The following is a 12,340-nucleotide window of genomic DNA, read 5'->3' as shown; positions in this document are numbered from 1 at the left end:
CGTAGATCCTTCAATGAGAGGTCTGCGTTCATCGCCCCTATAGTGCACATGGTCCTGCTGTATGGATGGAGTATAGATCTCAGAGAAATGGGCCACCCATCTTTCGGGCTGGATATGGAAATTTAAAGTGTCACTACCCCCTCTATACCGGTTGGTCAGCAACCTCCAAAAAGAACCCTCATCTCGATTTTTGACTGCCTCCAACAGCTTCTGCCAGATCTCAAATTCCCAATTTTTCTTTGCTAGATCCAGGTCCTTCGTATAACTAAGTCTGGCGGCCCTGATCTCCTCCTGTAAGTGCTTATGGAGGACCAATTTAAGATTGAGCCTCGCGAGGTCATAATCTTGGTTGAACCATTCTCTAGGTCGGATGGTATCGGAAGTATGCCTAAAAGTGGTTTCTTTATAAAAAAAAGTTCTGTAGGATATTTATCAATTCAACATGAATGTTCAAGATTGGGATACTATCAACCTCTTGCTTTTCAAAACCAGAGAACAGCTGTAGAAAGGAAGAGTAAATTTGCTTGATCAGGAATGGATTAGATGTAACTTTTGGCCAGCTGACGCGAGTTTGCCTAAGGTTCAGACAAGGGATCGGGACATCAGTGGTCTCTAGATGTTGGGCTCTCCCAAAAGCTTGATTGGATAAAGTGAGACATGGGGGTGGTGGTCGCTATCATAGCGGGGTTCCACCTTCATATCCAGAGTATTTGACCAGAGCCTAATGTCGACCAAAAAATAATCAATAATGCTGGAGAAGCACCCACGCTTGAAAGTGGGGGCACGATTTGGATCTGATCTAGGGCGACCATTACATTCTCTGAGTCCAAATCGTGAGCAAAGGGAGGCCATCAGCGTGGCAACACAATAACCGATGCTGGGAGTATCGTCCTTCGTTTGGGGAATACCCCAAGATTCATCTTCTTCAGTTGTCAAATTGCCTACAAGGTTCTTGAATACGAAGGAACAGTTTAGATCACCCCCTATCACCAGATGATTAGATGGATGCAAAAGTTCCATGTACTCAGCTAACTGAGCAAGTGCCCTAGATTCCAAACTACGGGGGACGGACCTCGCGTACACATTGACCATGATCACTATAAAACCAGGCTGAAATGCAACACCCAACAAATCTAGCGAGTTAAGGGATAGTGCAGTATGGTCACATTTCAATTTCTTGTTCAATAAAATCATGAGCCCACCCATAGGTCTACCATAGCCTCCAGAGGCAGGTTGAGCTGCGGCAAAATATGTTGTAAACCCCTCAACATATATTATCTCTTCCGCCCAGGTTTCCTGAAAAAAACGTATATCTTGCTTAGTGATAAGGTTGACCCATCCGGGATCTCCCAGCTTTTTCTCTATGCCAGCCACGTTCCAAGACATAATGTTAAGTTCAGGAAGCACAAATGTTGGCCTGGCTCTCAGGGGTGTGGTAAACTTCAAAGCCACTGGTCGTTTGTCTCTGTGGGCCGTAGCAACTACAATGGGGTACTCTGAGGGAGGAACAGCATTTAGTCAGTCTAAATCGGATAACGGGGGGAAAGGATCTCGGTCAAAAATGGTTGGTTGCTCTTAAGTGGACCCTGAGCCCCTCCCACAAGGACATTAGATGGTCTATCAATCCTTCGTGTCTCACCCCCCGGAGGATACATACAGAGGCCAATTCCGATATCTCTGCCAGATTTCAGAAGGCTGGTCCATAGATTGAAAGCCATGAAGTTATCAACCATGATGGTATCGAAAAGAAGAATTGAAATATAATCAAAATCAGAGTCTAGTTGGGCATGTCTGCGTACCTCCCGAATATCAGCTCGGATAACAGAGAGACATTTCCTCTGTGTGCAAATCCAATAAATAACTTTATTAAGGAGAGATTCATGAGACTCTCCCTAGCCAGCAAACAACCTAGGGACCCCTGTCATATAGATATAAGCATCCTTCCTACTCTGGTCATATCTCCCCTTTGGATCAGTCGCCTGAGTTGGTCTAGGTGACCTCGATGTAAAACTCTGAGTGGACTAACAGGCACCTGTATACCCTTACCATCCTTAGCTTCCTTGGACAAGGGATTTTTACAGGGAAGACGCTGATCATTATGTTTTGGGGCAAGGTTAAGCATACGGCCGGTATCAATGGGGTTGTCAACGGGAGAGGATAAACAACTCCCCTTTTTATTCATTACCATGCTCGTGGACTTCGCCCCCAACTTTGGGCATTTGGATAAAAAAGTTGTTATCCCCAGTGTCCAAAGTTGCTAGCGTGTTGGGCCCCCCGGTCGGCTCAGGGATGTGGTCATTCGTACTGGGCAATTTGCAATTACATGTTACCTTCTGATCAGATAGTCCAGAAATTTTTCCCAAAATTACCATTACCAAGGATTTTAAATCATCCAACTTCTGGGAAACAGTTTCCAGTTTGAGTGACCTTTTACGCTGGGTCGGCCAGTCCAGTTCCTCTATATCGGGTTCCGCTGGAATTAAAGATGGAGAGCAACCTAGGTTCCCACTGGAAGTAGATAGGGGTAGAAATCTGTTCGAACAGGGAATGGCACTAGAAATTATGGTCTTGGAGCCTGAGTGCAGAGAGTCCCTGGTTTGGGTACATTCTACAACTTCAGCGTTCAAAGTATGCCTCATTGATGACGAGAGAGTTGCAGCCTGGGATATGGGAGGTGAATGGAGGTCCACTTCCACAGACAGATGAGGTGTCCGCAGTTTCTTATTAAATAAATCCGGGATCTTCCTATGCGTTAAAGTGTTAGAAATGGGGGGGGGGCAGTGATAGATGGACTCCTCAAAATTGCCTCTACTTCCTCAAACAAGGAGTCAATAGCTTGAAATTGATTCCTAGTAGGCTTAGGAGGGTCGTCTGCTTTCCTACTGGCCCGCTTGTGTTTTTTGGCACTAGAGTGTGGCGCAGAAACGTCATCTGCCTTCCGCTTCCCCATTACTGACTGCGTGGTATCCAGAACCAAATAACTAGGGTCCCCAAACGAAAATTAAAAAGGGATGGCCCGGCCTCTGTCAGTCGCTGACGGGCGAAGGACGGGCCAGCCCTTGGCCCGGGCGCGTCTCGCACAGCGGCGTTGCGCGGCGCGCTTAATAGCGCCCGCGATGTTCCCCAGGTGTGAGGGAGCAAGGAGGCGCCTGGGACTTGGAGTCCCATCAAGCACGAATGAAATGGCAGCAGCAGCGGCGTTGCGCGGCACGCTTAATAGTACCCGCGATGTTCCACAGGTGTGAGGGAGCAAGGAGGCGCCTGGGACTTGGAGTCCCATCAAGCACGAATGAAATGGCAGTCTGCTCGCCTGTCATACAAAACCATGATACATACAATGTATATGATCTTACAATATTTAAAAGGACTTCATATCAATACTTTAACCAATTTGGTATTAAGGTCGTTGTGGCACAACCTCAATCACTGCCTCTGGTGTTCTAAGGACATGACCAGTATGTTCTAAATCTTGGGACTGGAAATGCTTCTGTTGTTGTCATCTAAGTGTAAAGGAAAGCTGGACATTCCCATCACTGAGTCAGTTTGACCCTTAAAACCACCCTCAGAGTCTTTACAAATGGGAGCAACTTCAGTTTGTTGCCTTCTGATTGCCATCTTGACCACAACTCCTCTTCACTTTCTTTTAGGACAGAAAATGTATGCACAGTATGTGAAGGGTGATGGAAAAATGATGTCAATGCTCCTATTTTGATAAATTTCTCACTTGAATATATATTTTTTCTGCACTTGTTCTGCACTGTGGAGATCTGTCTTACATTAAAATTGTACTTGCCTTGTTAAACTTTACTCTTCCAGCAGTTGTCTCTTTTGCATGGTAAAATGTACTCTTAGGTTATAATCAAGTGGTGTAACTTACCTATTACATCACCCTACTGTTGCTGACATTGATCTGTTTTTTCAGAGATTCAGTGCTATGATAAAAGGTGTCAATCCTGTCCCCTAGATGAGCATTCATAAAATGTGTGCAATCGTTTAAACTACTACTGTTTGTCTCTTGTGATTGTTACTAGTCTGTTGCTATCCAAAGACCGAGTTTCTTAAACTTTTTTGTTATTTTTAGATAGCTGGATGCAAATGGAGACTTTTCTGAAGTTCTTACACATTCCTGAAAGTTCAAAGATTTTGAAAGACTTAAAATACCATTTCAATAATCAAGGGGAACTGAGACACTTGGATACAAATAAACATTTTGATTATAACTTTTTCAAAGGTGATCACAAGAGGAACCACAAGCGCTACCAAGTATTGGGACACATGATCACGCAATATATTTATGAACTTTTGGAGAAAGCCTGCAGTCTACAGAAAATATATTTCCCAATTGATGCTCATGACAATGAACCTCTAAGTTTCTTTTTCATGACTGAGGAAGCACTAAACAACCCATCAAGCCTCATTGTCTTACTACAAGACCGTGGAGTTATAAGGGCTGGCCAGTGGGGGCAGAAGGCCATCATCCATCATTCACTACAACATGGAACTCAAATACCATTCATTGAAAGGGCCCTCCAAGAATATGGGGGTGTTATTTTGTTAAACCCAAATGACAACTTCACTACAATGAAAATGGAAGAAGAGTCTGAGTCAGTTATTAAAGAAGAGTCTCCGTCTGAAAGAAATGTACCACACTCCTCATTTGAGATTCGAGAAGACCCAGAGATTCCCAAGAGAGGGAGCAGTACTCCAGAGGAGCACACTACGTATGTGTGGGACTACTTCATTTCCAAAAGTTCAGCTGCTAATGTTGCATTCATTGCCCATGGGTATGGGGGTTTAGTTTTTGTTGACTTGCTATTACACAGGAGACTAGAGATCATGTCTAAAGTATTTGCAGTGGCTTTCATTGACTCCTTGCACCATGTGCAGCACCAGGCCAGTAATGACCCTGAGGTGCAGGGATGGATTCTGAAACATGCTAGAGGCTGGATTTCAAGTTCATTACCTTTGGATAGGTCAGTAGTCACTCTGTGGAACGTAGATTGTCCCAGAGTATCAGCCGGTACAGAGAATCACGAGTTGGTACCCTCATTCACCCTCAATTCAATTTTTCGTTTTTTCACACGATCTTTGAAGGCAAAAACAAATGCAGTTTTCATGCCAACACCTATTCAAACTAGAAGCGCCACCAAAAGGAGGACTGTTTCTAAGTAAGCAGTCTTGTGCTTGCATAGTTATAGGAGGTCCTTTGTTATATAACCAAACTCCAGCTAGGAGGTGGAGGTTTCAAATTGCCGTGTAATGGCCACCAAAAATGTACTCGTTCGTATTTCTTTTGAGATGCTTATCACAAATATCAGCCAAGTAAACATGCCATTAAAATTCGTGAATACAGTCCTCAGTCTAGGGTGCTGCGAGAGGTAATCGTGAATGTTAATCACAAAACCCAGCAGCAAAGATAATGTTACTATATCAACAAACCTGACAGGCAATTATTAAACTGGCTCATCCGACCATTCTGGGTGTCAATGCAAACTGGCAATGAAGGTCATAATATTTCTAATGTGGAGTTTTGTAAAGTAAATAATGTTATTTATTATTATTTTCCTACTTTCATTTTAGTTTCTCACAGTTTTTTTTTCGGAGACCAGACTGCAGCTGTTGACCGTTTTTTAATAGTTTCTAAATTGTAATTTCTATAATTTGTGTAGATGTTGAAGATTGATCAGGAACACTGACTTTTGGCTCATATGAAACTACTACGTACCCAGAACAACAACTCATAAACAAATGTGTTGTTTTATGCAAAAACGTACCTTCATCTCCAACTTCAATTAAGTATAATAAGTTCCACCAGTGTCTAGGGCAGGTGGGTGGAATTTTAGAATCCTGGTCATCATTCTGCTGCTTCTCCCTTTGGCATGGAGTCACACTTATCTTTTCTGGAGCATTTGGTCCATACATTTAGGGAGAATCAGCCAATGGGTCCAAAATAAGATAATACGCTGTTGACAAATTGACTAAAGAAAGGAAGTGCACTCCATAGCCAGATTCATATGTAAATTAATGCAGTGGTTATCGGGAATCCATTGGCGAGAGGTAGTGCTGATGCTCTTTGAAATCCCACCCTTTGGGATTTTCTCAAGTAAACAATGTATGATAAAAGCTCTTTTCACAAACAATCCTTCATTCACACTTACCTCCCATTCTGCATCACAGTTCTAACATCAATCTAGGTCGCACTTACCTGGGGCCAGACAACTTTGGGCGCAAGGAAAAGTTTAAATTATGTTAGACTGATACCTTATTCCCTGGCCGTTGCCAGTTGGTTTAGACGTTCTCCTTTCTGTACTCACGAGAAACTGTTCACCAGCCATCCCATCTCTCGTTTTCAGGCTGTTCTGTTGCTGACTGCTGTGAAATGTGCACACCCAAATGCATTTAGCTGTTTGCCTGCTTTCTCACGATTCTAATGTATACAAAATTAAAGTATATAGCTCAGGAGTTTGTAGCTTTGCCGGGTATGAGCAGTGTGAGCTACATGGGCATTGTGTGATCATTACAACCACAGTGAGACAAAGGAGGCTATTATGTCGTCTGCTTGGTTTCACTGTAGTGTGTGGCAGTTCTTAAAAAGTTGCAAGGTGGCAGAAATCTTAGTTGCCTGTTTTCATTGAAGGGTTCTGCCCTCCCCTATACATCAATGAGTCATGGTTGATAAGCACTGTGGTGATTTTATATTGTTTTGCTTTTTTTGTTGTTGAACATGCTACCAGCCCTGTCATTTTTCCTGGGCTCTAGGCTTCTTGAGGGAGAGGTGTTGTGCAGGCAAATAGAAATCTTTGTGATTTTGTGAACCGCTAAATGGAGAAAAAACATACATCAGCCATATTATCTCCATTCTTAAAGTGGTGTGGCAACAGTGCAACTTGGAATTACCGCATTTCATGTTATCACAAACCGTGGTTGTGACAAGAGTGTCTTGAATGAGTTGTTTTCTTTAGAAATATTGTCTATGCTAGGTTGATTTAGTACTTGTGATAAACAAGAATTTTTATTAAAAATATATGCATCAATGTGTATATTGGGTTGAGTTAATCTAGTAATCCTAGTACAGAATTACTGGAAAACAAATACACTGATGCCTTTACCTTTTCGATGTAGACCGGACAAAGTTCTATTTAATGTCTCAAGTTTTGGAAGACGGGAGTCTGTACTGGGTTGTCTTCAGGTCAATGTGTTAATAATATAATAATATGATGGTGTACCTGTTATAACTCTGGGAGTATATTCTTTAACCCACTATATGTGCACCTGTTTAGACTCATGTGGTCTACTCCCTTACCCCAGATGAAGGTGACCTGTTTGATTTCCAATTTAGTGGGCTGTGTATCATCCTGTTTAATTTATTAGGTCCAAACTATGTAATACTCTGCAGCTGGACTCTATCTGTATTTTGTACCACCTCTCAATTACCAAGCTCAGGAATAATGATCTCATCGATTAACAAGCATTGGTAAAGCCAGTTCGTCTTGCCTATTCGAGATCTATTGGCTTTGCCAATGTTTTTTGTTTAAGCCATGTTGAAAATGGCTGAAAGTAAAAATAAAAAGCTTTATGACACAGCCAGAGTTGAATGTTGGAGTTTTTTGTTTTTCTTACTTGCAGCTATGCTGCACTGAAGCCAGTGCTACTGTATAATCTATAATACAAATTCCCTGCAGATATGTAGTCTGCGGGCCGCAAGAACACTTCTAAACTTTGCATGCGTCGGTCCCCTCCTCACCCCCCCGTTCAGAACAGGTAAGCATTTATTTACAAGTTAATCAGCTTCAATAACTAACTAGGATGTCCTGCACACTAAACTTTTCGGCCACTTTCAATTTTAAATGCATTCTGCAACAAAAGTGTAAAATATAAAAAAGGCAGTTCAATAATTCCAAAAATATATTATATTCACATGCACAACTGTTTCATCTTAGTAGCAGTAGTACATCAGATTAAATCGCTGTAAGTTTTTTTTTTTTTTTTTTTTTTTTTTTTTTTTTTTTTTTTTAGGAATAGTTGTCAAACATGAATTTTGAAATGTTCATATTTCCAATAGTGAACTAAGAGGCCAGTCAGTTATGTGCACCTTTTGGATGGCCTGGGTTGCTATTCTACATGGACCAAAGTTTAGTAAAATCAAGTTTTCATACAGCGCACATCCTGAAGGTATGTACTTCAAGATCGTATTATATGTAATAATAATGATCCAGGATTGACAAAGACAATGGGTTTCACATATGCAAAATCTATTGTCTTTGTCAATGTTTTTTGTACATGTTGCAGAAGACTATAATAAAGATCTGAAGTAATGGAAGAAGCTGCCGACTTGGGGAACTTGGTTTGAGTCTTGGCATTGGCTCAACATCCTGTGATCCTGGCAAAATCATGTATTCTCCCCAGTGCTAGAAAAAGTGTCATTGTGAAATATAACTGGTCTTCCTATAAAGTGCTGAAATAATTTCTAGAACTTTTAAGTGCTTTTTATAAAGCTGTCCATATTGTGAAAAAGGTGATCTGTACACTTTTAAGGTGTGCCATTATCCTGGCTGAGGAGAAGAGGAAACCTGCGAAGGGAGAAGCCCGTGAGGGGGAGAGAGAGGAAGAGTCTGGAAGGGCTGCGGTGGAGGAGGCAGAACTCGCACTGCCCCACAGGGCGCACTGGGCTGGCAGATGGTCACTGGGGAGCAGGGAGATATTGGCCATAGCTAGTTCCGAGTTGGGGGGTAGTAGTAAAATATAGCTATAATCGATGTTCAGTGGGTTTCCTAGAGCTTTTGCCCCCATGCCACTGCACCTGCTGCACCATTTAAATCATGACCATTGTACCTGCAACACAGCTGCATTTGTGACTGCTTGTTAAGTAGTAAAGTATAGCAATAATTGGTGTTCAGTGGGTTTCCTAGAGCTTTTGTCCCCGAGCCATGGCACCTGCTGCACCATTCAAATCATGAGCCTAGTGCCCGCAAGGACAAATGAGGAAATCGTTTATATCCAATAATAAATGCGTTCTGAAAAAGGCCCAATTGCAGACGGAATATATAATTATTTTGTAGCTAAACATAAACACAAAAGTTTTCATTAAAAATGTGCCTCTAAACTTATCCAACTCTCCAAAACGAGTTGCCACAGACATCATAAATAAAGTATATGCTTTACACATCAAAGTGAAGACCAAGCATTGTTAAATTGTGTTACAATGTGGCTGGCTCTTTCCTGTGAAAATATCTTATGTTGTTCTTTACAGTGAATGGGCCATAAACAGTGTAAATTGCTCAAGATCACCATATGTTAGGCTAAAGCTAAGAGTGAAATGCAGTTTTGTACTTTGTTCCTAAAAAGACTGTTTCACAAATTGAATGAACTCACCAAAGAAGAGGAATTTTGCCCCAAAAAAAGTGTTAAGTAGGAAAAGATCTCTGCAAAAATTCCAAAAATATATTTCATCACATGCAGAATGGTTTCATCTTAAAGTACTTCTACATCAGACTAAATCAGTGCAAGTTTTGTTTGTAAGTAATAGTTTTCAAACATGATTTTAGAAACATTCATGCTTCAACCCACCCTGGCAATGCCAATAGTGAACTTCATGCACCACAAATGAAAGGCAAATGTTTTGTGCAGCTGAAAATCACGATACCTTTTGAGATGGCTATGTCTAGAATAAAATCTTTTAAAAGGGTGCGAACAGGGTCCATGGAGAAAGTATGCTGAATTCTTTTTTTTCCTGTAAATACTCTCACTTTGAAGTCAGCCAAAAGTAAAATAAACACCAGGCTCCCTCAAAAGGACAGCTTGACATTTGACCTTGGTCTTTGAATGCCTAGGAAATGTGACAAGATAAGAATAAGATGTACAGGCCTTTTTATTACAGAAAAGAAGTTCATGGAAGAGTACTTTAAACACAACTTTGGCATGGGGAGGTACGAACTCAAGCTGGGGAACCTAATGCAAATAAAGCAAGCAAATGGAAAGCCAGAAAACATGAGTTACAAACCACAAAGCCAATGGCAAGCAACAGGCAGAATGCATTCCCAGGTCAACTTTCTGAAACTTTCCAAGAGATCTCTCACATACCACACAACTGTGCTGTCTGGTAGGTTTCTATCTAAAAATTGTGGATATGAGATCTTCTGACTGATGTTAACAGGTGATTGATAAAGGTTCTGTAGCCTGGTGAGAAGTGCCTCTCTGTGTTATAGGGATATTTCAGCAGTCCCCTCAATGGTACACACTTTCTCCTGGAGCTTTAGAACAGCTCATTTACAGGCCTCATCAGTTTTGTCCCACTATTTTCTTTTTTTTTTTTTAAATTGTTACAAAGACTTGCAAACAAAAAGAAGACATATTGCTGTTTTCCCACCCCTTTGTAAATTCCTCAGTGAAATCCAAGGCATATCTAAAATCAGGCGGAAGTGGTATTTTGTATAGCAATGCCTTATTTTCTTTAGCAAGGACATGATCCAACAGCAGTGGCGGGCTTTGAAAAGGAACAAAAAATGAGTTACAACTGATAACATAAAAAAACTGTCCAACGTAGTGTAGAAACCAACCAAAACCAGTGAACAGAGGTAGGACAGTCAGTTTCATACAACAAAAAGATGCCTGAAAGGCAAAGTCGCAAATGCAGAAAAAATATAGCACAATGAAGTCATGAGATTGACTAAAAAAGGTACACAGAAAGAAATTGGGACAGTACAAAACATTCAGTGGGCAGTAAGGAAATTGAACCAATAGAGTGGGTGAAGATTTTTGTAGTCGTAGGCCACCTTTGATCATGCGTGTGCCCAGTGGCACAGGCCATTGTCATTGACTGTGGTCTTGTAGGACCAGGAGGGGCGCCAAAATCATTACCCTCACAGTGGTTGCAGGCTACTGCCTTCACCATGAGTTAAGCAACATGAGCACGGTAGTGGCAACATACTGTGTAGTGATCAGTAGGAGTGAATAGGTCCTTTTAAACCTGTCTCGCTGGAGTGAGGCCTGCAGTCTCACTCGGGCCAAATTTACAAAGGGTTTCCGCACTCGTGGTGGAGGTCCCACAGTTGTGGGGAAGGCTCTGCACTCGGGGTGAAATCTCCTCAATGGGAATCCTCATTGCAGAAATTTCACCTGAAGGGCAGAGGACCCCCCCCAACTGTGGGGCCTCCACCACAAGTGCGGAGGCCCTTTGTGAATCAGGCCCAACCTTTTTAAAGTTTGGCTACTGTGTGCTTAACAGCCTTGGCTACATTAGAATGGTGTGAAATGCTGTGCAGCATACAAGTGGTGTACTTGCGCTGTGTTTGTGTGCGCCTGGGGAGGGTGCCATACAGGGACAATGCAGTACTGAGCAGTGTATGCATGTGCTGGAGAGTGCAACAGTACCTGAAGAACTTAGTGCTGCTAAGTGCTGCAGAATAATCGCATGTGAGCGGACATGGAATCCAAGACCACCTGCCCTGGAGCCTGTCAGATGCCAATACTAGTGTACCCTGTGAGGAAGAGGAGAGCTTTGGAGGGACTAAGGTCCAGTGGGGAGCACTGTCAAGCGGACTCCCTGTGTGAGTTGTGAAATGATGGCTGCTGCACTGATCGAGTTGTTGCCCTAGTGCAGGACTGAGTCTGCGACCTCCCCTATGCCTTGAGAGGGCTGCCGCTAAGATAGTTGTGATCAAAACCGCTGTGTGGTAAGGGATGAAGCCTTGCACAGAAGCAGTCCAGCAACCCCCTTATGCCAGGAGGATCTGCCATGACGAAGACTACTGTGTGGGAAAGGCCATAGTCTTGTGTGGTAGGAGTGCAGTGACCCCGTATGACAGGGAGGACCTGTGAGGGGAAAGAACTGCCATGCATTAACGGGGAAAGCATTTTATGGCAGCCCTGTATGCCAAGAGGGGCTCCTTTGATAACTTTGCTGTATGGATTGGGCCAGAGCCCGTCGACAGCCAGAGTCACTGACCCATAGGTCACTGGGAGCCACAGGGACTGTGACTTGTTAGACCCCGTTGGATGAGTGAGAACGCCATGGAGGCACTGTCACCCAAGTGGAATCAAGCTCAGGATAGTTGTAGCCTTCCCCCTCCCACCCGTCCATCAGGACCATGTGAACACTTACGCCGTAGAGTACTGCAGGAAACCGATCACTGCAGGAGCGGGACTGAGAGAGAGAGAGAGAGAGCGCCTGCTCCAGTTGTGTGCAGCTGCTGAATCCACGTGCAAGTGGCTCACTTTACTTGGACTGGGTTGCCTGCAAGTTTCCGCAGATGGGTCATACTCCAAGACAGCAGGTATGACTTGATTTTAGCCTAAAGCCCCCAGGGGAGGGGAACAGGGGGAAGGTTTTCTCCTAAAGCTG

General features: G+C 42.9%; 1 protein-coding gene across 2 annotated transcripts in view; it reads left to right on the top strand.

Moving 5' to 3' along the window:
- The window catches only part of LOC138250238 (putative protein ARB2BP), a 56,374-nt gene extending 48,788 nt beyond the window's left edge, over positions 1–7,586 (top strand). Inside the window, exon 2 of one of the 2 annotated variants that reach the window (XM_069204864.1) lies at positions 4,082–7,586. In XM_069204864.1, coding sequence (XP_069060965.1) covers positions 4,090–5,172 — 1,083 coding nt within the window. In that variant the 5' untranslated portion in view covers positions 4,082–4,089 and the 3' untranslated portion in view covers positions 5,173–7,586. The remainder of the gene's footprint in view (positions 1–4,081) is intronic. The other variant, XM_069204865.1, reaches the window with a different exon arrangement.
- Positions 7,587–12,340: the final 4,754 nt, after the last annotated feature.

Source organism: Pleurodeles waltl, chromosome 8, assembly GCF_031143425.1.
Source record: "Pleurodeles waltl isolate 20211129_DDA chromosome 8, aPleWal1.hap1.20221129, whole genome shotgun sequence".
In the NCBI taxonomy this organism is placed as follows: domain Eukaryota; kingdom Metazoa; phylum Chordata; class Amphibia; order Caudata; family Salamandridae; genus Pleurodeles; species Pleurodeles waltl.
Note: the sequence above shows the minus strand (reverse complement) of the source record. Positions and strands in the feature narration are given on the sequence as shown.